The 26,737-nt window shown below is 41.1% G+C and overlaps 2 protein-coding genes across 2 annotated transcripts in view; both read right to left on the minus strand.

The window, feature by feature from the left end:
* The window catches only part of LOC127631545 (NACHT, LRR and PYD domains-containing protein 3-like), a 191,355-nt gene extending 174,323 nt beyond the window's left edge, over positions 1 to 17,032 (minus strand). Inside the window, exon 1 of the mRNA XM_052109704.1 lies at positions 17,009 to 17,032. The gene's annotated coding sequence lies outside the window, so the exon portion shown is untranslated. The remainder of the gene's footprint in view (positions 1 to 17,008) is intronic.
* Positions 17,033 to 22,234: 5,202 nt separating this feature from the next.
* Positions 22,235 to 26,737, minus strand: part of LOC127631719 (cGMP-dependent 3',5'-cyclic phosphodiesterase-like) — a gene marked incomplete at its 5' end in the record, with an annotated part of 52,962 nt that continues 48,459 nt past the window's right edge. The window contains 4 exons of the mRNA XM_052109972.1: positions 22,235 to 23,668; positions 23,820 to 23,926; positions 26,354 to 26,392; positions 26,493 to 26,605. Coding sequence (XP_051965932.1) covers positions 23,434 to 23,668; positions 23,820 to 23,926; positions 26,354 to 26,392; positions 26,493 to 26,605 — 494 coding nt within the window. The remainder of the gene's footprint in view (positions 23,669 to 23,819; positions 23,927 to 26,353; positions 26,393 to 26,492; positions 26,606 to 26,737) is intronic.

Below are 26,737 nucleotides of genomic sequence, written 5' to 3' on the forward strand. Positions count from 1 at the left end.
TCACAGAGAGCGAAAGCAGGACAAACAGGCCTAGTGTGGTCAACTATTCCTGAACACCAAAGGGGACCCATCTGGACTATTTTGAATTATTTTTGTACATAAACATACCAGTGTTTTCCATTAATTCCAATTTGTCCTGCCACAGTTGCCAATGTTGTGTTTTGTGCAGTTGCATCAGCAAAGCATCTCTCACTCCCAGTCAGTTAGCCAAGTGGATTATTAGAGGCAAATGAAAGCGAATTGTATTTAACTGACAGGACAAGCAGACTGATTAAAATGTCAATATAAAAAAAGAACCAGCTATATTTGTGATAGCTGTGATATTCTGCTGTTGAAAGTAATCAAGAGCACACAATAACAAATTTACAAGCAATCTAGTAACAGCTGCGTCTTGTTTGATTGACAGGCGGCGTATGTGTGTGTGCTGAAAATGCTCAAGCTAATGCACGCCTGAATGGTCAAATACATTTAAAAATTCCACCAAAATGCCCGTGTTGGTGAGGTATTCATGTAAACACAGAGAGTGATGTCTAAAGTGAAAGTAAACAGCAGAGAAAATAAGCGGATTTGTATTAAAATGTCAGACTTGTTAGTATAAATATAAGCTAATAGACCTGCTGCTGTCTAGTGTGTCATTATAATAATCAAACAACCAGAACAGGAAAACGAGGAAACACTCACTGCCCACGACTGAGTAACTTTAGTAGCTTTAAAAAGAATGAATGTATTATAATCATAAAGTGAAGACCAGTAGCATTTTTTTGTTGCATTTCATTCTGAATATTTACTTAAATACTTGATAGCCTACAGCTTTTCATCAGACAGCAACGATATATTAGGATGCAATGTGTTGGATTTGCATTATGTGCAAACGCAGAAATTTAGTTTTATGCTGTTGTGGATTCTCTTCTGATTGAGTTTCAAATATGGTTGTATTTGAGGGGCTGCACGATGTTAGCCAATCAGAACAGTGGATGTTTACACTGAGTGTTTCAGACAGAGACAGGGAGGAAAATGATCAAAAATGACTAAATTATGACTGATTTAGTGAAATAAAAACTTTACTAACATTATCAGTGGACCTCAGGGAAGATAATACAATTATAAAATAGAGCATTTCATGACCCCTTTAAAACTTCATCTATTCATTTACCAGACACTTTTATCCAAAGTCAAATTAAATTCTTCTTTATGTCAGCTGACATGACTTTGAGTTTGCCACAAACACAAGAACCTACCGTAGATCACAACTTCTGTCAAATGTAATTATAGTGATTAAATATTAGATGTTAACACTCACAGAGCTTTTCTGCAGTTCCTCACAGCTGGTACGAGTCTCTGTCGACAATCTCTTGAATATATTTGCCATTTGTTGGGGTCTAACTCATCCAGCACCTCCTCTGACATCAGGATCATGTTGGCCAAAGTTGAACATTGTGCAAGAGAAAGATCTTTCTTTGTTTCAGATTTTAAAAAGACCTGCATTTCTTCAACAACAGAATGATCTTTCATTTCAATCAAGCAGTGTGAGAGATTCATCCATCTTTCAGGACTGACGTTTTGTTTTTGACCTCGTTTGAGGTTTTGGATAATTTTCTTCATGATCTCTGGATTGTTCTCTGTGTGTTTCAGTAGATCCTGTAAGAGTCTCTGATTGGACTCCAGTGAGATGCCATGAAGGAATCGAAGGAAAAGATCCAGGTGTCCAGTTTTACTCTTCAGGGCTTCATTCACTACCTCTATCATAAACTTATCCAGAGGAACCTTCTCACACCAAGCTGTGGACATTCCTCTCAGAAACATTTTCAGAACATCACAGTTCTTGTGTAAATAACAGAAAAACACATAAAGTGCTGCAAAAAACTCCTGAAAGCTCAGATGAATGAAGCTGTAGACTTTCCTCTGATGAATCACAGATTCCTCCTTAAAGATTTCAGTGCAGATCCCAGAATACACCGAGGCGTCAGTGACGTCTATGCCGCTCTCAATCAGGTCCTCCTCATAGAACATGACATTGCCCTTCATCAGCTGTTTGAAAGCCAGTTCAGCAAGTTTCACAATCACTTTCTCTGGATCTCTCCCTTCATACTTCTCATTCCTCATTTTGATCTGAATGAGCAGGAAGTGGATGTACATTTCAGTCAGAGTTTGAGGGATTGCTGCACTGTCATCTTGTTTCAGGATGTTTTGAAGCACAGTGGATGAGATCCAACAGAAGACTGGTATGTGGCACATGATGTGGAGGCTTCTTGCTCTTCTAATGTGTGAGATGATTCTGCTGGCTTGATGCTCATCACTGATTCTCTTCCTGAAATATTCCTCCTTCTGAGGGTCATTGAATCCCTGGATTTCGGTCACACGGTTGATGTATTCTGAGGGGATCTGATTGGCTGCTGCTGGTCTGGAGGTGATCCAGATGAGAGCGGAGGGAAGCAGATCTCCTTTGATGAGGTTTGACATCAACACACCCACTGATGAAGTCTCAGTCACATCAGAAACTTTCTCACTGTCTGAAAACTTCAGAGGAATTCTGCTTTCATCCAGACCATCAAAGATGAACACAACTTTACACTCATCATAAATCTTTGAGTCCAGATCATGAAGGTCAGGATGAAAGTCCAGCAGAAGTTTGTGAAGACTGTACTGGTGATCTTTAATCAAGTTCAGCTCTCGAAATGGAAGCACAAACATGAAATCTACATCTTGATTGGCTTTTCCTCGGCCCAGTCCACAATGAACTTCTGCACAGAGACTGTTTTTCCAATTCCAGCGATGCCTTTAGTGAGAACAGTCTTGATGTTTTCTCTTCTCTTCTCCTCACATCCTGGTTCAGTTAAAGGTTTAAAGATGTCATTGCAGTTGATTGGAGTGTCTTGGAGTGTCCTGTAACTTTTCTCCATCTGTAAAACCTCATGTTCTTCATTCACTCCTTCACTCTCTCCCTCGATGATGTAGAGCTGTGTGTAAATCCTGTTCAGGAGGGTTTGATTCTCTTGTAGTTTGATTCCCTCAAATAAACTCTCATACTTGTTCTTCATGATGGTTTTGTGAGTGTCTTTGAGTCTCTGTAGGACATCATCCACTGCTTCAGTCCGATCGGACGTCCCAGATCTGATCAGATCAGCTCTCTCCACACTGCAGAGGAATTAAGAAGAACAGAGGAACTAAGAAAATTGAGACACTCAAAGTTTCAATCAGAATTTGCATATGGTCAGGGGGCATGATAAATTCACTCATTCACAACTATTACAAAAGCTGCAAACAATTACTGATGCTCAAGAAGGCAACACAAGAAGCAGCAAGAGGTGCAAACTTTGAGTTTTTAAGGGTTTGGTTTTCTTTCACAAGAAAGGCATTTATTTCTTCGACGTCCTCTGTAGGGGACGCCAGGACTTAACGCTTGACAACACAGGTGAATAGGATGAAGACACAAATAACCGTATTTCTATGAAATATTCTTATGAATTGAGATTTCTGTTCCTGAGTGCTGACAAACACTCATTATAAATAATTGAACACAGATTAAATGCAGGCACTGTTAATTCATATGTATACAGGAGTGCATTCAGAAATACACCATATATTTCATATTTCACATTAAAGAAGTGTTGCAGACTATTTTCACAACTACTATCAAATAAATGTAGTATGGAGAGATGTTTTAAGAGTTTGTATTATTTTTTAATAATTCAATGGTCAGTCGTCAGTTATTCCACTTGTACACAGTTTTCACACCATAAGACCTCTAATAATAAATTATTATAATTGAATTGTTTTCAAATATGAAGTCAGAGACTGAATTAATTAATTAATAAATGAGTGAGCTTGTTTACGTGAACAAGAATATTCTGATATGAGTTAGCATGTAGTCATATTTAGACTGTGTATGTTTAATGTACATGCTTTATTTTTGATATCCGTTGTAACATTATATTTATTTTAAAACAATAGATAGTTCCAGTTCTTGAATCTGATTGGACGAGAGACGTTCCATGAGAATTGATGTCTCAGAACATCAGCACTCTGACACGTCACTGTTTGTATCACTCCGCTTGTGTTCGTGGTATTCTAAACTAAAGTGTAAGAGCAGCACAGATGTGGAAAAGGGCAAGATGTGTCTTTTCATTTATCCGGTGACATTAAAGGAATATTCCGGGTTCAATACAAGTTAAGTTCAATCAACAGGATTTGTGGCATAATGATGATTACCACAAAAACTTATTTGGACTCATCCCTCCTTTTCTTTAAATAAGTTACCGTGAGGCACTTACAATGGGGAGGACGTCCGCTCTGATGTGTATTTACACAGAGAAAATAAGAACAGGAGACATTATAGTCCTTAAAACATAAATCAATATACAATACTGGATCTCACCTGTTCACTGAGTCAGCACTGAGATTAGAGGGATCAAACATGGAGCTGTTACCCATGGACTCTTCTTGATATTCTAGAAGTTTGATTCTCTGGGCCAGTGTTTTGTCAGCTTCTTCATAGTCTGTTTCATCATGTGATGTATCTCTCCCTCTCTTTCTCCCTCTGGTGATTCTGAGAAAAAGTGAAATAATTCTAATGATTTATCTCCAATAATGCTAAAGATCATCTCATGATCTCATCATTTAAGTTGAGCGGTTCACAGTTGTTACTCTTCATAGACAAATCACAAGTCTTGTGCGGATCTTTAAGGACTGTTTCACAAACATTGCATTACTATCATATTGCCAAAAGAGTTTGCTCAATGTTTTCAATGAACACAAGACTTGTTGTACACACTCGGGGGTAAAATTGGGGTGGAACGGACGAGTGTGTGTCGGAACCTGGTCTGCCATCTTCATCCATTTTAACAGCAGATAAAATCACACAATAAATGTTTATACTCACATCTAATCTTATCGCAGGGAGTATTAAGACAAAATATATCAGATTATCTGTGTTTATATTAATATAATTGTCTTGTCTGTATATGGAAGGGCTGCATAATTAATTGAAAAACAAACTGTGATTTAAATTTCAGCTGCCATGTTTATGTAATTGTGAAAACTGACAATTACATCTTGACACTTGACACTTAATGACACTTAATGACAGTTGTCATAAACATACATCAAACCTTCTTCATATTCATGCCATGTGTCATGTCAGGATTATGAAGGTGTCATGTCAGTCTTATGCACACCCCTGTAAGTAAAGTGTTACCTTTTTGTTTTACGTCATCTTAACCAGACATAGAGGAAGATGCTTTGTCGGTCAATGCAAGGGAGAGTGAAGCCTCAGGGTCCAGAATAGATACAGAAACAGATGAGGAGAGGGATGTGGAGAGTAGAGAGGATGGACCAGCTGAGAAGGAGACTGAAAGTGTAGAAGTTGGACCAACTGAGGTGGAAATTGAGAGTATAGAGGCTTGACCTGCTGAGGAGGAGATTCAAAGTAGAGAGGCTGGACCAGCTGAGGAGGAGATTCAAATCGTCAATTATTTTGCCCGTCCCAAGTCTAAAGATCTGTCTTTATTTTTTCAATATCACCCCCAACAAACCCCAAGAAAAACCTTGCCTAATATTTTTCAAAGTAGGGATGGGATCAACCGCAAGTGGTTGACTTACTGTGAAGAAAGCCATGCTCTCTTTTGCACAGTTTGTTTGGCATTTTCAAAGCCCACTGCTTTTGACAGCGCTTTTGTTAGAGGAGGCATGCAATCCTGGAAGCATGTACATCAAAGAATTGAGGAGCATGAAAGAAGTCGTATCCATCGAGACTGTGCAGAGGCTTACATCTTGAGGGCACATAAAGGGGACATTGAGAGTAGATTAAGAGGAAACCAGCTCTCCCTCCATCAAGAGCAAGTCAGAAGAAAACGGCAGGTGATGGATCGTGTAGTCAATGTTGTCAAGGTAATCGGAAAACAGGGTCTAAGCTACAGAGGCTCCGAATTTGAAGCTGCCTACACTTTGGAAGACCGAAGTTTAGACCACGGTAACTTCCTTGAAATGATCATGCTCCTGAGTATGTATTACCCCTGCCTGCAACAACATTTGACTGAATGTATCGAAAAAAGTAAAAAACAGCATGAAGCTGGGGCAAGAGGCATAGGTTCATTGGTCACTCTGCTTTCAAAAGATACAATCAACAAGGTTGTCAAAGTGATCAGTGGGCTGATAAGGGAGACAATTGCCAGTGAGGTCAGAGAAGCTAAAATGTTTTCTGTCCAGATTGACACCACTCAAGACATCACATCTAAAGACCAGTGCTCTGTGATTCTCAGGTATGTCACAGATGTGGTCCATGAGAAGTTGGTCGCTCTGGTCGATTGTGAGGCTTCTACTGGGCAGTATTTTCTCGATCTCCTAAAAGAATCACTCACAAGACTTAATCTTGATGTGTAGGGAGTACTACAGATGGGGCAGCCAATATGCAGGGTAGTTACAAAGGCTTCTCTTCCTTTCTATCAAAGGAGGCCCCTAACCAAATCCACATCTGGTGCTATGCTCATGTCCTAAACCTAGTATTAGCAGACACAACAGGCAGTGTTATTCAGAGTGCATCGCTTTTCACTCTCTTGAATGACATTGCTGTTTTTATAAGGGATTCTTACAAACGCATGAAGAAGTGGGAAGAAACCAGCACAGGCAAGCGACACAGAATACTCTCTCCAATAGAACAGACACGGTGGTGGGCAAAAGATGCTGCTCTCACAAAGGTGTTTGGGAGTTTTGGAAGCCCTGACAGTGCCATGTATGTAGATCTAGTCTTGACTTTATCAGTAATTCAACTAGACAGAACCATGAAGCCTACTGCTAGAGCCAAGGCCAAAGGATACATTGAGGGTCTCCTAACATTTGAGACAATTCTACGGATTTTTGAGCGCACGTCACCCCTGTCCAAATACCCGCAGACAAACGGAATGGATCTCCTGACCGCACACCGCCTGGTAGTGGGAACAGAGGATGGGCTGAGGAAGTGTGTGCGAGACTTCAGTGGCGTAAAAGAAGCTGCAGACCAGTTTGTGGTGTGGGCTAATGGTGAGCTGCTGGAGAAGGAGGACTGTGAGATGGAGGTGGAGGTAGCACTACCTGAAAAACGGGTTAAGAAAAAGAAGATCATGCCAGGAGAGCTGGCAGAAGATGAGCCCTTAACAGCAGCTGAGAGGGAATTTGAGGTGACCATACATAATGTCATTATGGATACTGTCACTCAAAGTATCCATGAGCACTTTGCTGTGAGTGCAAAGCTTTGCTCAGATTTTGCCTGCCTTGATCCAAAAAACTTCCCTGAGGTAAGGGATAAGGGACTTCCAGGATCAGCAATGCAAAACCTCAGCAGTTGCTTAATGAAATTTGATGCCAGAGCCACTACTGGTACCTTACAGTCTGAGCTGGCAAGCCTAGCCACACAGTGGGAAAGACTAAAGCTGTCCCCCCTAGAGGAGTACAAGGTGCGGACCTCAGGAGAAAATTATTCACCTGAAGGCACAGAGGATGGTGATGAAGAAGAACCATGCGATGTAGAAAGGCCAGAATTGGTCCATGTTAACTGTTCTATGTGTAAGAATTGTGCCATTTGTGTTTACCTCTCTTGGCACAATACAATTTACAGACAAATTCATACCATGTAATTGGACTGGCCTACAAATTTCTTTTGACATTATCCACTACTCAAGTGGCCTGTGAGAAAAGTTTTTCTACCCTTAAATTTGTGAAGAACAGACTTAGGAGCACTATCGGCCAAGAGCACTTGGAAGCATTTATGCTCATGGCAACAGAGAAAAACATTCTGACGTCCTTGGACACTGATGGGGTGATAAACAAGGTTGCAGAGACCAGTGACCTTCTCAGACGACAGCTCATGTTTTAAGGTAGGACATGTTTCATTTGTCAAGATTTTTTTTTTTTCATGACAATTTAATATGACTAAAGTATCCATTAATTATGCTGACCAATTATATTATGACTTACAAAATACTGTAATAAAAATGAAAGGCACTCCACCCTTTTCCCTGCTCGTGTTTTTCAGGCCAAAACTCCTACTTCCCACCTCCAGCTCAGAAGGAGGACTCTACTCTCTGCCCCTGAGAGAATGACACTTCCTCTGTGCCCCTGAGGTAAAGACACCACTCTCTGTGTCCCTGAGAGAAGGACACTTCCTCTGTGCCCCTGAGGTAAAGACACCACTCTCTGTGCCCCTGAGAGAAGGACACTTCCTCTGTGCCCCTGAGGTAAAGACACTACTCTCTGAGCCCCTGAGAGAAGGACACTTCCTCTGTGCCCCTGAGGTAAAGACACTACTCTCTGAGCCCCTGAGAGAAGGACACTTCCTCTGTGCCTCTGAGGTAAAGACACTACTCTCTGAGCCCCTGAGAGAAGGACACTTCCTCTGTGCCCCTGAGGTAAAGACACTACTCTCTGTGCCCCTGAGAGAAGGACACTTCCTCTGTGCCTCTGAGGTAAAGACACTACTCTCTGAGCCCCTGAGAGAAGGACACTTCCTCTGTGCCTCTGAGGTAAAGACACTACTCTCTGAGCCCCTGAGAGAAGGACACTTCCTCTGTGCCCCTGAGGTAAAGACACTACTCTCTGTGCCCCTGAGAGAAGGACACTTCCTCTGTGCCTCTGAGGTAAAGACACTACTCTCTGAGCCCCTGAGAGAAGGACACTTCCTCTGTGCCCCTGAGGTAAAGACACTACTCTCTGTGCCCCTGAGAGAAGGACACTTCCTCTGTGCCTCTGAGGTAAAGACACTACTCTCTGAGCCCCTGAGAGAAGGACACTTCCTCTGTGCCTCTGAGGTAAAGACACTACTCTCTGAGCCCCTGAGAGAAGGACACTTCCTCTGTGCCCCTGAGGTAAAGACACTACTCTCTGTGCCCCTGAGAGAAGGACACTTCCTCTGTGCCTCTGAGGTAAAGACACTACTCTCTGAGCCCCTGAGAGAAGGACACTTCCTCTGTGCCCCTGAGGTAAAGACACTACTCTCTGTGCCCCTGAGAGAAGGGCACTTCCTCTGTGCCTCTGAGGTAAAGACACTACTCTCTGAGCCCCTGAGAGAAGGACACTTCCTCTGTGCCTCTGAGGTAAAGACACTACTCTCTGTGCCCCTAAGAGAAGGACAATTATCTCTGTATATAATCAGAGGTCTATAGTTCACTATAAACCCAGGCTACTCAAAATCCCTGATAAATGGTTTGTGGAACTCTTTGGAACTATGTATATACTGTAATAGTTCTCTACAAACCTTATTCAAAGTGCCTGATTTTCCATTTATTTAATTACCTGTGTTATTAGGTTAGCATTGTCTACACTTCCTTTTCTATATAATGCATTTAAATATCTATAGTTCCTTACAAATGTATTGAAAGTGCCTGGTTTTCCAGTGGTTGATTGGCTTGTTGTATTGCATTAGCACTATCCTTAGTTCCTTTCGATGTGTATACAATGCTATTACTTTGATTTATACAAAAAAATATGTTAATATTTAAGGCTGGAAATTATGAATGTATAGATTGATATGTATAGCAGTTGAAAGGCCTGTTTAGGCCTGTATTGACAATGTCTATATGATGTTACATTTCAGCATCTGTTTATTAATTGAAAACCCATAAAAGCTTTAAACCTACACTTTTGTCAATAATGTGCATTTGTCTAGTGCCGTCTAGTGATCAGGTTTCATATTTCCGTTAAATCCTTCCCAAATGCTTAGACTTGGCTGGCGTTAGAACAGATGGAGGAATTCAAGAAACATAGCATAATCTGGGTCTTCATCCAGATAAAAAAAATAGATTTAGTATTTTAAATTGACATACATATTGTTTGTGTTATTGATATATGGGGGGGTTGGTGTTGCGTTGGGCCGGTGGTGGGCCGGTGCGGTAAGAATTTTCCCGGTGGATTTTAGTGCCCCACTCCGCCCCTGCTAAACTGTAACAAGAAAACTTTTTTCTTTCTCCTAATGTTAGGTACACTAGAGAGCCTATGGGGTGAACCTCCATGGTTCTATGTTGCCACAGATTTTTGGATCAGCAGGCACTGAGACAATCTACACCAACCACTGCTTGCTAAGCATGACTGTACAAATGTGAATCTTCCCTGCATTCTTACTCGCACCCAAACTACGAGGAGAGATGATCCTGGAGCAATATCCTTGCCTCTGGCACTGCACAATTTAAGCGCACCTGTACAGTGTTAAAAACTCCTCATCCAGCAAAGAGGAGTGTTAACTTATTTGATCAATGTTTCCTCTCAGCAGTCCAAACTGTCCTTTGTAGTCTTCTGATGTCTGATTTCATAGCTGAACCAAACCAGAATTGAAGTGCAGAGGACAGACTCAATGACTGCTGAGTAAAACTGAATCAGCAGCACCTGTGGCAGCTTGAACTTCCTCTGCTGGTGAATGAAGTACAACCTCTGTTGGGCCTTTTTCACAATGGAGTCAATGTGGGTCTCCCACTTCAGGTCATGTGAGATGGTAGTGCCCAGGAACCTGAATGACTCCACTACTGCCACAGTGCTGTTTATAATGGTGAGGGGGGTCAGTGTTGGGGTGTTCCTCCTAAAGTCCACAATAATCTCTAATATTTAAATATTATACTATGATAATAGTATAATATTTACGGTCTGTATGATAATAAATATCATACAGACCGCTCGTCAGACGCACAAAACCGCTTCAGAAGCAGGTGAAAACCTGGCCAGCAGGAGCCATCTCTGCTCTTCAGGACTGTTTTGAGTGTACTGACTGGCACATGTTCAGGGAGGCTGCAACATATGGCGATTCTACCAACTTGGAGGAATACACAGCATCAGTGACCAGCTACATCAGCAAGTGCATTGATGATGTCACTTTCTCCAAGACCATCACCACACGCTCCAACCAGAAGCCGTGGATGACTGCGGAGGTGCGACGCTGCTGAGGTCCGAGACTCCGCCTTCAGAGCAGGCGATAAGGCAGCCCTAAGAACAGCTAGGGCCAAACTGTCCCGGGCAATCAGAGAGGCAAAGCGCGCACACGCCCAGAGAATCCACAGTCACTTCCAGGACAGCGGTGACACGCGGCGCATGTGGCAGGGCATCCAGGCCATCACCAACTACAGGACAACATCAGTTGCCTGTGACAAAGATGCCTCCCTTCCAGATGCGCTGAACGACTTCTACGCTCGGTTTGAAGTGCAGAACGACGTGATGGCGAGGAAGTCCACCCCTCCTCCCAACGACCAGGTGCTCTGTCTTACCACGGCAGATGTGAGGAAAACTCTACGTAGAGTCAACCCACGGAAGGCTGCTGGACCAGACAACATTCCTGGCAGAGTGCTCAGAGGATGTGCAGACCAGCTAGCAGATGTTCTTACCGACATCTTCAACATCTCTCTGAGCAGCGCCGTTGTTCCAACGTGCTTCAAGGCCACCACCATCATCCCCATGCCAAAGAAGTCTTCAGTGTCCTGCCTCAACGACTACCGTCCCGTCGCACTTACACCCATCATCATGAAGTGCTTCGAGAGGCTCGTCATGAGGCAGATTAAGACCCAGCTGCCCCCCTCACTAGACCCACTGCAGTTTGCGTATCGTTCAAACCGTTCAACGGACGATGCCATCACCACAACCCTCCATCTGGCCCTCACCCACCTAGACAATAAGGACTCATACGTTCGAATGCTGTTCATAGATTTCAGCTCAGCATTTAACACAATCATTCCCCAGCACCTGATTGGAAAGCTGAACCTGCTGGGCCTGGACACCTCCCTCTGCAACTGGATCCTGGACTTCCTGACTGGGAGACCTCAGTCAGTCCGGATCGGGAACAGCATCTCCACCACCACCACACTGAGCACTGGGGCCCCCAGGGCTGTGTGCTCAGTCCACTGCTGTTCACTCTGCTGACTCACGACTGTGCAGCAATGCACAGCTCGAATCACATCATCAAGTTCGCCGATGACACGACCGTGGTGGGTCTCATCAGCAAGAACAACGAGTCAGCATACAGAGAGGAGGTGCAGCGGCTGACGAACTGGTGTAGAGCCAACAACCTGTCCCTGAATGTCGACAAAACAAAAGAGATGGTTGTTGACTTTAGGAGAGCACAAGGTGAACACACTCCGCTGAACATCGACGGCTCCTCTGTGGAGATTGTCAAGAGCACCAAATTTCTTGGTGTTCACCTGGCGGAGAACCTCACCTGGTCCCTCAACACCAGCTCTATCACCAAGAAAGCCCAGCAGCGTCTCTACTTTCTTCGAAGGCTGAGGAAAGCACATCTCCCAACCCCCATCCTCACTACATTCTATAGAGGGACTATTGAGAGCATCCTGAGCAGCTGCATCACTGCCTGGTTTGGGACTTGCACCGTTTCGGACCGCAAAGCCCTGCAGAGGATAGTGAGGACAGCTGAGAAGATCATTGGGGTCTCTCTTCCCTCCATCAAAGACATTTACAAAAAACACTGTATCCGCAAAGCAACCAGCATTGTGGACGACCCCACACACCCCTCACACAAACTCTTTACCCTCCTCCCGTCTGGCAAGAGGTACCGAAGCATTCGGGCCCTCACGGCCAGACTGTGTAACAGCTTCTTCCCCCAACCCATCAGACTCCTCAATACTCAGAGACTGGTTTGACACACACGTGTCCTGAGTTGCACTTTAATTACTGTCACTTTATAACTGTCTGCTACCTCAATAACTGCTATGTGCATAGAACATTATCTCATAGTATGTTATGTTTACATTTTAGAAACTGTCATCTTTTTGCACTACTGAGTACTGGTCGGCGCTGCACTGTCTATTGTCCTGTTCATTGTCAGTAATTTGTTGTACTGTCCCGTACTTTTTGCACATGTTTGCACGTGCACTTTATATAGGTAGTTTATATAGGTATTTTATTTCGTTGTGTAGTCTCATGTGGTCCTATGTTGGTCCTTTGTTGTTTTTATGTAGCACCATGGTCCTGGAGGAACGTTGTCTCGTTTTGCTGTGTACTGTACTAACTGTATATGGTTGAAACGACAATAAAAACCACTTGACTTGACTTGACTTGATTTTGAGCATGTTCACCTCAATGTTGTTTTGACTGCACAAGACTGCCAGCTGTTCAACCTCCCTTCTGTATGCAGACTTATCATCATCATCTCGGATGAGGCCGATGACAGTGGTGCCGTCTGCAAACTTCAGGAGCTTGATGGAGGGGTCCTTGATGATGCAGTCATTGGTGTACAGGGAGAAGAGTAGTGGGGAGAGCACAAATCCCTGGGGGGCACCAGTGCTGATTGTACAGGTGCTGGAAGTGAATATCCCCTGTCTCGCAAGCTGCTGCCTGTCTGTCTGTCAGAAAGCTGGTAATCCAATGACAGATAGACATGGGAACAGAGAGTTGGTGTATTTTATTCTGGAGAAAAGCTGGGATGATGGTGTTGAAAGCCGAAATGAAGACCACAAAAAGGATCCATGCGTATGTCCCTGGCCTGTCCAGATGTTGCAGGATATGATGCAATCCCATGTTGACTGCATCATCCACAGACCTGTTTGCTCGATAAGCAAATTGAAGGGGATCTAGAAAGGGTCCTGTGATGTCCTTCAGGTGGGACCAACACCAGTCTCTCAAATGATTTTATGACCACAGACATCAGGACGACAGGTCTGTAGTCATTAAGTCCTGTGATTTTTGGTTTCTTTGGGACAAGAGTAATGATTGAGCATTTGAAGCAGCATGGGACTTCACACTGCCCCAGTGATTTATTTAAGATCTGTGTGAAGATGGGGGCCAGCTGTTAGTGCAGGATCCAAGAAACGCTGGTGAGAAGCCATCTGGCCTGAAGCCTTCCACAACTTTTGTTTCCGAAAGACCCGGCTCACATCATCATCACAGATCTTAAGTGCAGGTTGAGCATCAGAAGGGGGGAGGAGGGGGATTGCAGGAGGTGTTGGTGTTTGTTTGAAGTGAAGGTCAGTGTGAGATTGGGCCTTTCAAATCTGCAGAAGAACACATTCATGTCATCAGCCAGTTGTTGGTCCACCACAGGGTTTGGGTAGGAATACTGTAATTCGTGAGCTGTTTCATGCCACTAAACACTGATGCAGGGTCATTAGCTGAAAAATTGTTTTCCAGCTTCTCAGAGTTTCTTCTTTTATCCACTCTGATTTCCTTATTCAATGTGTTCCTGGCCTGATTGTACAAGACTTTATCCCCACCCCTGTAAGCATCCTCTTTGGCCTGACGAAGCTGCCTGAGCTTTGCTGGAAACCATGGTTTGTCATTGTTGAACTTTAAATAAGTCCTAGTAGAAATGCACATATCCTCACAGAAACTGATGTATGATGTAACAGTATCTGTGAGCTTGTCTAGGTCTGTGCCTGCAGCCTCAAAAACACTCCAATCCGTGCAATTGAAGCAGGCTTGAAGTTCCAGCTCTGCTTCATAGGTTCAGCTCTTTACAGTCCTTCCTACTGGCTTGGTTAATTTTAATTTATGCCAGTAGTTTGGAAGAAGATGCAACGGACAGTGATCAGAAAGTCCCAAAGCTGCTCTTGGGATAGAGCGATATGCATCCTTTATTGTTGTGTAGCAATGATCCAGTATGTTCCTGTTTCTGGTGGGGCATGTAATGTGCCGTTTGTATTTGAGCAGTTCACATGTGAGATTTGCTTTGTTAAAATACCCAATAATAATAATAACTGAGTCCGGGTATTGTTGTTCTGTGTCTGTGATTTGATCAGTCAGCTGTTGCAGCGCTGTGTTCACACACGCGTTTGGTGCAATATACACACTCGGTGAATGAACGAGGAAAACTATCGTGGCGAGAAGGCTTACAGTTTATAAAGAGTGCTTCCAAATGAGGACAGCACATCCTCTTTAATGTTGTTACCTCTGTACACCAACTATCATTGATGTAAAAGCATGTTCCACCGCCTCTCGTTTTCCCCGTTAACTCTGCAATGTGATCTGCTCTGAACAGCTGAAAGCCCAGCAGATGAAACACGCTGTCTTGAATGGCTTCACTCAGCCAGGTTTCTGTGAAGCACAAGGCAGCAGAGGTTGAAAAGTCCTTGTTTGTACGGGTGAGGTGATGTAGTTCATCCATTTGTTAGAAAGAGAGCGGATATTCGCTAGATGAATGCTCGGCAGTGCTGTTTGAAAGCCGCGCCGACAGAGTTTGACCAAAGCACCAGCTTGTCTCCCTCACCTGTGTCTCAGTGCGTTTAAAGAACACAGCTGCGCCTCTGGCTAAAATGTCCAGCAAAACATATGAATATTCAAAAACCGGGAAGAGGTTGTCTGGTATATGCTGCTGAATGTTCAGCAGTTCGTCCCTGGTAAAACTGACTGGAAAAATATTACAAAACACAGGAGAAACAAACAAAAATAACAAAAGAAATGAAGAGCTACACACTGAGGCAGCCATCTTGTTGCATCATGTCCGTTGACATGTCCAGTTGAGCAATAAAATGGCATATAAAAGATAGAATATTTCAGATGATATTTATTTAGTTCTGTCAGCTGTTTATATTAATATAATTTTCTTATTGTCTCTTCAACACTGGATATGATCTCACCTGATCACTCCATCACTGAGATTAGGGGGTTGACGCATGGAGTTGTTACTCTTCACAGACACACAGCTGAATTCTGGAGGTACAAATGTGTTTCTCTGTCTGTGTGTGATACATATAAAAGACAGAATAATTCAGATGATAAATGAAGATTTTCAGAAATTCTCTCAGCTCTGTAGGTCCATACAATGCATGAAGGTGAAAGTGGCAATTTATGGTATAAAAAAAAAGGACTGAAATATTGTTCAGTTTCTCGCCCACATCTATGATATATCATCAGAAGACATGGATTAAACCACTGGAGTTGTATGGATTACTTTTATGCTGCCTTTGTGTGATTTTTTTGAGCTTCAAATTTCTGGTCGCCATTCACTTGCACTGTATGAACCTACAGAGCTGAAATATTCTTTTAAAAATCTTTAAAATTTGTTTTCTTCAGAAGAAAGTCAGTCAAACACATCTGGATAGCATGAGTGTGAGTAAATGAGAGAATATTCAGTTTTGGGTGAACTGTTCCTATAAGTGTATCATGTTAATGTTAAACTGGTTTACATTATATACAATAGTCGTGGTGAGTCTTAGCATTATCTTAGCATAAAGGTTTCTGATAGATTTGAGATGAATACTAAAAAAAAGGTAGTCGAAATATCTTTGTGTATATTTTCGTTTCATCCGGGTTTGCACCAATAAAATCACCTGCATCATGTTTATACTCACACAGGGTCAGAGGTCACTGCTCCATCACTGAGATCAGGGGGTTTAATCATGGAGTTGTTACTCTTCATAAACACACAGCTGGATTCTGGAGATGCTGCTCTCTGATGGTGAACAGCTCCATCCTCTCTCTCCTCATAGAGACTCATTTTAGAAGCAGCTCTCTCCAATATATCTCATAATAATCTTCAGACCTGCATTTGAAGAACACAAACACACAAAAACATCAAGATACTGAACTGAAACTTTCACTACACTGATAAAAGACACTAAACAGAAAGAACAACACTCAGAGCCGCTTCACTATCATACTTTACTCTCTAAATCAGCATTAAAAGATCAAAAATAACTACCAGACTTCTGCTTATAATCACTCATCCGATAACATAATGATTTATCTCCTGTCCGATCGTGTAAGTAAAGACGTCGAGCAGTTTTGGGCCTGTTCAACACTTCCGGTTTATTATAATCTAGTTCTTGTTTATGGAGTTCATTTGATCTGACTGTCGTGAAAATCTATTAAACACAAAGACGAATGGATATCTCTCAGAAATATGCGACTACTGAAAATACTCTACAAATATAAAAGTTTGTGCGGCTTAAAATATCGACGTGTAGTGCTCGATCTTAAAATGACACACTGTGAAAAACTGAGTGTGATATAAACTATCAATACTTTATCTGATCACTAATATCCAAACATCTGCAGGAAGAGTTTATTGCTTTAAAAATAGGCTTCATTATTATTATTATTATTATTAAGTTACCGTGAGATGTGAAATATCTTTAAGTCTCGTGATAATGTCCGGAGGAAACAGTCAGCCGGTGAGTTGAAGACTTTTGGTTTTGCTTTTACACGTGATGTCAACGTGTAGCCCCGCCCACTTCAAATTTCATTGGTTTAAACAGTTTCTTGACATACATAAATCATTATGTCGGTGTATTACTGAATTAAAATAAAGGTCAAAATGTAAACAAAAAGAAAGCGTTAAAAAAAAGTTTCTCTTAATTATAAGCAAATGTGACGTTCAGAGCAGAATTAATTTATTTTAGTGCAGTACCTGTAACTGAGATTCTAATGTGCGTGCGTCTCATATCTGTCCCTCATGTTGATATCAGACACACTGAATCATTTCTTGAAGTTCTTGTGCATGTTCATGCATTCGCTTTTCAAAATGTTCCGATCGTGCATTAATTTCCCTTTTAAATCCTCACATAACCAGCAAATTATAAACTTGTTTTACCATTGAATGCTTAAGGTCACAGATACGCACAGTAAATAAGTGTCATAATGTTATTTAACATCAAAAGCTTAAGAATGAAAATTCAGCTTTAATTTTATATCCCCAAATTTTTGAGATTGCCGTCCGCACAATTATCCAGACTAGTGAAGTCTATCAAAAATGATCTTTATTATATAAAAACTCCATAGTGATAAAAAAGTGCAAAGTGCAGATAAAACTGAGCAAACGTTTCAGCACATGTGTTCTGTGAGCTCTGAGCACTTTTTCTCACTATGGAGTTTTGATCATTTTTGAAAGACTTCACGAGTCTGGATAATGTTTCAGTGTGCGGACAGCAATCTCTAAACTTTGGGCAAGATTCTCTGGCTCCACGCATCTGCAGGACTCTCTACACAGCTTTAAATGAAAAGAACCAACATACATATTTAATTAAGAGGTAAATGAGGGACACGTGGGATGACTTTGACATAACTTTATTAGCACTTATTCTGCAATGCAAATGAACTTTATTATTTTATTTGGCTTGTAATGTTGTGGACATCTACTAATATGCCTCTTGCTGCTGCTGGAGGGAAATAACTTGCATCGGTCTCTCTCCTCCTACCCCTATGAGCGAGTTTTATTAATTTAATATAGCTGCCAATGTCTTGAAAACAATCTTACAATATGCATCCTGCTGCTTATGTAGTCTCTGATACGACAGTATGCTGCTTCATATTTGCTGTGAATAACACTGAGCTTTGCTAAAGCTATTAAACCGCATTTGATTCTTGAACGTCGTGTTATACATTTATATATATATTAATTAACTTTGCACCGATCAGTTTCTCTCACCTCGCGCAATGACAACATCCTTATGTTCACCCTCCTCCTTACCTAAATCAATCCACTGTATTCAATTTGAACTGCACGGAGCTATTCGGTATTTAGGAGCGGGGCGACACGTCTCATCATTTATTCTCCCTCATCTCAGATGTGTTTGACTTTCTTTCTTCTGCAGAACACAAATGAAGATTTTTAGATGAATATTTCAGATCTGTAGGTCCATACAATGCAAGTGAATGGTGACCAGAACTTTGAATCTCCAAAAAGCACATAAAAGTAGCATAAAAGTAATCCACAAGATTCCAGTGGATTAATCCATGTCTTCTGAAGCAATCCAATCAGTTTCAGAACAGACCAAAATATAACTCATTTTTCACTGGACATCTTGTCATTGCAGTCTCTCGGCACAATCATGATGTCAAGCTTGATTACACTTCCTAGTGCTTGACGCATGAGAAGAGCACTAGATGGCGCTATAGGAATTGGAATGAAGCTTGAAATCCTGATCGCCAAGACACTGCTGATGTCAAGGTTTATAATGAAAAAAGGAGTTATATTTTGGTCTGTTCTCATCCACATTAGATCACTTCTGAAGACATGGATTAATCCACTGGGGTTTTATTGATTACTTTTCTGCTGCCTTTATGAGCTTTTTGGAGTTTCAAAGTTCTGGCTATCATTCACTTGCATTGTATGAAATGTATAAAAATCTTCATCTGTGTTCTGTTGAAGAAAGAAAGTCGTACACATCTGGGATGGCATGAGGGTGAGTAAATAATGACAGAATCTGAATCCTTCATAAGAGAGTTGTGCGCCATGAACCAAACCAACCAGCTCCGATGTGAATCACAACATCACAAACTTTGTTTAGAGGCAAAAAAAAGGATTTTAAAATCGCACATTAAGACAAAGGTACAAGACTGTGTACTAATCGAGTTTCATGATGGCACAAACTACAATCCCATGAAGCATTGCGAATGATGTCATTGAATATAACATTATAGAAATATTTAAAACTATTGATTTTAGATTGTTGTTTATAAGTATAGAAACAATATATTTTACATTTATAGCAAAATATCCTGATTTGTACAAATATATAAGTAGATTAATTGCATCATGGGAGTGGGCGGTCTCTCTGAAGCTCATTTCGCAGGTTTCGTTTGCTGCGGTTCTCTGATTGGTGGAGCTTTCACTGATGCACTATGGGTAATGTAGTATTTAAACAATAATAATGAGATAATGCAGACGGTTGTATTTAACAGAAGCATATACCATCAATGAACAACGTCAGAGCTCATGATAGGTCTGTCTTTAAAGGTTTATTAGTTATCGTTGAAAAATAAATGAGTCTATGGGATAAATGAATGAGATTTTTACTTCCAGAACAAGACTATTGAAGTCAATTGTAGGCAGGATAATTTGCCCTGAGTGCCCTTTAGGAATGTATTTTATTAACTTAACATGAGGATATTTTTCACATTATGTTAACATTAATTATACACTGTCATACCTCAAACATGAATTCTGAAGCAGCTGTGAGGCCTCTGTCTCTTCATGGAGTCCATCAGGTGAATTCTGATGCATTATGGGTACTGTAGTTTCTGTCAAGACTGGTTATTGTACTGTCAGCGGTTCTTCACGTCTGGGATCGGGGCGGATTGGATCTTCCTCATGCTGCTGGAACTCCCCATGACACTGATCAGCTTTATCATGGATATCTTCATCTTCCTCTTCATTGACGGTTAGTGTGTCTGTGTGTGTATGTTTTCAATCTTTCAGGACACGCCCCCCTCCTTGTTATTTCTGAGCACCTCAGAACTTTACAGCACACAGTTGAGGGGGTTCATTTAATTGTTCTTCGTTTTGTTCGCTCTGTTTCGCTTTATTTGAGTGTATGCCTAAAACACCGGTTGCGTTTCTCCCTTGAACGAAAGTCTTTTTTATATATAATTATTATTATTACAAGAAAACAATAATGTTGTTGTACTGATGTTATACCCGCTCCCCCTTTCTTGTTATTAGTTTGATCCAAGCGCCCCGTAGTGACGCATCACCGTAAGAGCGGGAATTTAACATTTTTAAACGATAACGGTTGTTTTCTGAGGGGGCGATAATTGTACACAGTCTGCAGATCCCTTTACAGACTTATGTTGTATATCATGTGAGTTAATCAGAGAGAATGTGCGTTCATAAACCTGTTAACTAAAGTTCATTTCAAGTGTTTTAATCAACATTGCAAGAGGTATCAAGAGTTGAATGTTTCAAAACGAAAAATGGAGTTATGTTTGTAACACTGCACATATCAAACGTGCACAATCCAACCTGTACAATATCTACACAAGTGTGTTCATCGATCGCCATGGAAACCTTAAAATGGTTTTTAAAAACATTCACATTTTTCTTTCAGTAGAATTAATTAGAAACGCCAATTCTATTCTTCACCTTCCACTCGGAGAAAACCGTGTTGCACATTAAATGAATAATTCTTTACCATTATTTCATTTCAAATATGAATCTTTATATGGACATCAGAAATGAATGTTTTTATTTCAAATAAAAGAAAACAATGTTATTTACCGTCACCTTACAGGTACAAACATGTACAAATACCAGAAAATAGATTCATGAAATCAGTGTGTAAAAGTAATCCTTTAGAAATGGATGTTATGAACATCACGAGGCGACGCAATAATCACTTATTGCACAAGAAAACAAAAGCATCATATCTGTAATAATTATCAAATTAAAATTCATTGCAGAAAGAGGAAACTCAACAAGAAAGCATTAAAATTGAATTTCAAGTTCAATGAAATACAGTAGAAATCAGTAGCAAAATAACCCAAGCCAGAAATCCAGCACAGTTTCCTTGAATTCATCAGAAACACTCAATGATCACATGTGTTCTGCATTTTAATATCAGATGTAAGATTGGGCTTCATTTCAACACATGGTCCGATCGTTTGGGGTTTGGTGTGAAGGATTTCAGGCTCGTGTGTTTTGCCTTAAAGGAATATTCCGGATTCAATATCTTCATCTCAATCAACAGCATTTGTGTCATAAACATTTTGATAAACACAAAAATTAATTTAGTTCAAAAAGCACAGATGTGTGTTCCAGTGAGACACTCACAATAGAAGTCAATGGGTTTATTCTGACCCGGAATATTCCTTTCAGCTCTGATGATGGTCCAGATGGTAAGAGAGGTGCATTTCTGAAACATCAGACCTTCAGTAGTTATTTTACAGCCCAAAATCAGCATGATTTACCCTCGGCCGAATCTCACAAAACCTGTCATACATGCCCGGACATATTTCACCCTAAAGACAATAAATATATGGATTTTGAAGAAAACGAAGCCTATTTTGGGGGGACCATTAAGATTTATATTTTATATATATATATATCATTTATGTAATAATAATAATAATGAATTTAATATATGTATAAGTTCATATCCTGCATTTAACCTAATATTTAAATTGTATATATTATATTTAAATAGTATTTGATGCACTGAAATTATTTATTATTTTATGCCAAAAAAATGTTTGCATAGAGATAATTTTCATTACTGTATTGAGAATTTGGGGAGTAAAATTACTTTTTATACTTTTATAATTAAAATTATAAAAAAAAAAAATAAAAAAAAAACACACACACACACACATATATATATGAAAAAAAAGAATATATATAAAAAACGTTTTATACAATAAAAAATAATATCTAAAGAAAAAAAAAAAATATATATATATATATATATGAAAAAAATATATATAAACAAAAAATTATAATATATATGAAGAAAAAAAATATATATATAATTTTTTTATATATATATTAAAAAATTATATATAAAGAAAAATATATAAACAAAAAAAAATTATAATTATATAAGAAATTTCTTTTTTTTTTTTTTTACTTCTTTTAAGGTAAAATATGACATTTATTTTTCTTCTTTTTTCACACTCCCCTAGTGCAGGTTAAGCTTCTAATGAATTATAGGGTATTAATTCTGGCATCCCGACATTTTTCATAAAACAGAAATGTCTCTCTTGGTCTTCTCTTCCGTAGCAGATTTTGGCAAATGCACAAACAGTCACACCTGTGCAAACACACACGTACACACAGGAAATAGATATTTCTATATATCCATGTAGCTTTAGAACTGTACATAGATAGGCTGAATTCTTTTATACCTTATATCTCTTTTAAAGTTCACTCAGGAAGGCAACGAAAACATTTGTAAGGCAAAATCCATTAGACACACACATTCCACCATCCTGAGAATGAAAAAGTCCTCTGCGGGCCCCCGTAGCCCTTTAAACACGATACTATATGTACACGCCATCGAAACGTTTCCTCAGCACGAGAGTGTCTGGATCGTGGCGGATGACGTCGAATGTCTCCGGGGAGTCGCGTGTCATCGCTTGTAACCCCTCTGCACGGCCGCTGAGATTGCTTGAGGGACATTTTAAATTATTTTTGGGGGAATTGCTGAATGGAGACATTTTGTTCATTTTGGACAACTAACATCTGAGGGACAAAATTAGTGTACGACAAATCAAGCCACTGTTTACTTTTTATTTATTTGTTTTCTTTGCATCCGTTGAAATTTGACAATATAAGCAAATATATTTTTTACACATTTCAATGTTACAGATTCAAAGAAAACAAATGAATAAAAGTGAAAAAAGTGTCTAGTCGGCTATACTTAAAAGCATTTGCGTTGGGACAACATCAAGTATTTAAGTTGAAATTATGTGGTAATGTCCCTTTAAGAATACTAATTTCAAACATGTGGAGCCTCTATCCAGCCAAAGAGTTGATTCATTTAGATTTGGACGTTCATACATGCCAACTTATATATATATATATATATCACTTTGAGTACAATTAGTAGTTTAGGTGTTTAATCAAATATGAACTATGACATCACAATGGGGCAATTTTCAGCAATGATGATATTTTCTCTCCTGAACAACAGCACTAATCGACTTTAGAATGACACCTCATGAAACCCGTCTCCACGGCGATGCCAAAGAGGCCATCTACCTTTCCTCAACGAATCGTGGGCAAATACCGAATTTTATCAAGGCGCAACTCTAGCCCTAGCGGTGTCATTGGTCGTGCTTCTGACAGTCGTCGTCCAGGCAACCGTTCACACGGTTCGTTTCGTCTTCGAACGCGCCCTGAGACTGAAGCAGCTCGAACTCCTCGTCCAGGAAGTCCAGCGAGTTGTTGCTTGGCAACCCACGGATGGTGAACTTGTGCGAAACTTTGGCCCACTGCTCGCGGTTGGCGGCGACTCGCTCGTACAGCTCCGCCGAGCGTGGGAATATTTCCTGCAGGAGCCTGGAAAACAAAAACACGAGAGCTCCATTAAAATTCACGTCTTGAGTTTGTCTTCACGAAGCATCGCAAGAGAGTGACGTTCAAATATCATATGATATGTAAACACATGCAAATACACATGACATGTAATGGATGTCGTATATAGTCTCACTTGTATATGGGCATGGCGATGTGCTCCATGAAGCTGATCTGGAGTTCAGGGATGTACGCTTTCTCCCGATCCATCATCTCACTCGGTCTGTTTCCCATCGCCTTCTCCTGAACACAGCCAATATATGATTTAGCAAGTTTGCTATTTCCTTTCAACACACAAGATATACAAGATATACACTACCAATCAAAGCTTTGCACACTCCGAAAATGGCGCTCCATTGACCGGGATTACCACCAAATCATTTGAATGTCACTCAACAACCGTAGGACGACATCAAGTGACCTACAAAACGAATGACAAATGGCAGCTGGGGTGAAGTGCACGGCGAGGACGGTTCGAAACAGGCTCCTAAGGGCAGCGCTGAAGTCATGCAAAGCTAGAGGTTTGGACCGTAAGGTCATCTTCTCTAATGAGTCCAGTTGTCAGCTTTGCCCAACAGCTGGTCGTCTAATGTTAGACGAAGAGCTGGAGAGGCCTTCAAGCCACAGTGACTGGGGGAGGATCGGAGATGCTCTGGGGGTGCTTCAGCAAGGCTTGTGAAGGATGCACGAATCAAGCCACATACAAGGATATCCTGGAATAAAACGTGCTTCCTTCTGCTCTGACAATGTTCCCCAACTCTCAGGATTGGTTTCTCCAGCTGGACAATGCTCCATGCCACACAGCGGGTCAATCAAGGTGTGGATGGAGGACCACCGGGTAAAGACCCGGTCATGGTCAGCCCAATCTCCAGACCTGAACCCCATTGATAACCTCTGTGATCAAGAGGAAGACGGATGGCCACAAGCCATCAAACAAAGCCGAGATGCTTGAATTTTTGCACCTGGAGTGGCATAAAGTCGCCCAACAGCAATGTGAAAGACTGGCAGAGATCATGCCAAGACATGACAGCTGTGAAGACTTTAGATTAAAAAGTTGGGGGTCTGGGCCTCTCAGCGAGTATTGCCGCTGACTATCAGGCCTGGAGTCGTGAGTTTGAATTCAGGGCGTGCTGAGTGACTCCAGCCAGGTCTCCTTAGCAAACAAATTGGCCCGGTTGCTAGGGAGGGTAGAGTCACATGGGGTAACCTCCTCGTGGTCGCTATAATGTGGTTCTCGCTCTCGGTTGGGCGTGTGGTGAGTGACTCCAGTCAGGTCTCCTTAGCAACCAAATTGGCCCGGTTGCTAGGGAGGGTAGAGTCACATGGGGTAACCTCCTCGTGGTCGCTATAATGTGGTTCTCGCTCTCGGTGGGGCGTGTGGTGAGTTGAGCGTGGATGCCGTGGAGAATAGCGCGAAGCCCCCACACACGCTACGTCTCCACGGTAACGTACTCAACAAGTCACGTGATAAGATGCGCGGATTGACGGTCTCAGACGCAGAGGCAACTGAGATTTGTCCTCCACTACCCGGATTGAGGCGGGTCACTACGCCACCACGAGGACTTGGAGCGCATTGGGAATTGGGCGTTACACATTGGGGAGAAAAAGGGGAGGAATAAAAATAGATTAAAAAGTCATGAGATAAACAAATTTGGTAAAAATGGTAGTGTATATACAGTGGACTACAAAAGTCTGAAATCACATTGAAATTCTGGGATTTTTTTATTTATTCAACCCCTTACACCCTGAAGACATTTTTGGAAAATGTTCCTTCTAAAAACCTCCCCAAGCAAGTATTCGGGTGTTTTATTTAACATTAAAATAACTGGAAACAATAAATGCAAACATAAATATAGAGCTGGATTTTAAATGGTAAATGGTCTGCACTTATATAGCGCTTTTTTCTAACCTCAGATGTTACCAAAGCGCTTTACACTGTGTCCCAATCACCCATTCACACACACATTCATACACCAATGGCGGCAGAGCTGCCATGCAAGGCGCTAGCCTACCATTGGGAGCAACTTGGGGTTCAGTGTCTTGCCCAAGGACACTTCGGCATGTGGAGTCGTGTGGGCCGGGATTCGAACCGCCAACCCTGCGATTGGCAGCCAACCCGCTCTACCACCTGAGCCACAGCCGCCCACTTCACTAGACATCCAATGATGACAATTTAACACATCTATGTGTTTCAATGAATCGATCAAAGAGAAATCGTTACAATACAGATGCGATTAGCGATTAGCCGCCATAGCCGTCATGACACTCGCTGAAGAATATTTCAGGATCTACACATCATATTACGTTGAATGTGGGCTTGTTTAATTCAGAAACACCTACTGTAAGTTGTGATATGTCATTTTCTATATCATGCGTATATTCGTGAAGTAATCAACCAAAATGTGACAAATTCAGTTTATCTGTTTATTATACATGTGCATTTTGGACTGTAATACACACTGTAGTTTGTTCTCGGAGAGAAACTAATGGCTTGTTGTATTCTACACATCAAGACCTTTCCAAAGATATATGACAAGGATGTGCGATCTTTTCAATTGTTTTACTGGTTCTAAATATGATAAATATAATGGCATAATTATATTTCATGTCTAGCGCCCCCTTGTGGCCCGGTATCGTAAAATAACTGTAAAATAATTTTTATTAACTCACCAAATCACCCTGAGAGAAGAACTCTTTGTAAATCAACTCCTGCAAAATAAAAATGAAGAAAACAGAGTAAAAATCCTAAATTTGTCTTGTTTACTACAGCTTCAGTGTGTTCTGATACGGGTCGGTCAGCAGGTTGTACCGCAATCTTTCTGGTGGTCTTCCAACCCTTGGTCTGATCTGAGAGGTCACAAGAGGTCATGAGCAGGCACAGCAGCAGACTGCGATGGGTTTGACTCCTGGGGTCATAACCAGCTATAAACACACACACACACACACACACACACATTTAGTCTCATTCTTCATCTTCAGTTCATTACTCTCTGAATCTTATATAATTAATGTTACTTTCTATTATTCATTCTTAATTTGTTACATTCAATATAT

Source organism: Xyrauchen texanus, chromosome 38 (assembly GCF_025860055.1).
Source record: "Xyrauchen texanus isolate HMW12.3.18 chromosome 38, RBS_HiC_50CHRs, whole genome shotgun sequence".
Classification (NCBI taxonomy): Eukaryota; Metazoa; Chordata; class Actinopteri; order Cypriniformes; family Catostomidae; genus Xyrauchen; species Xyrauchen texanus.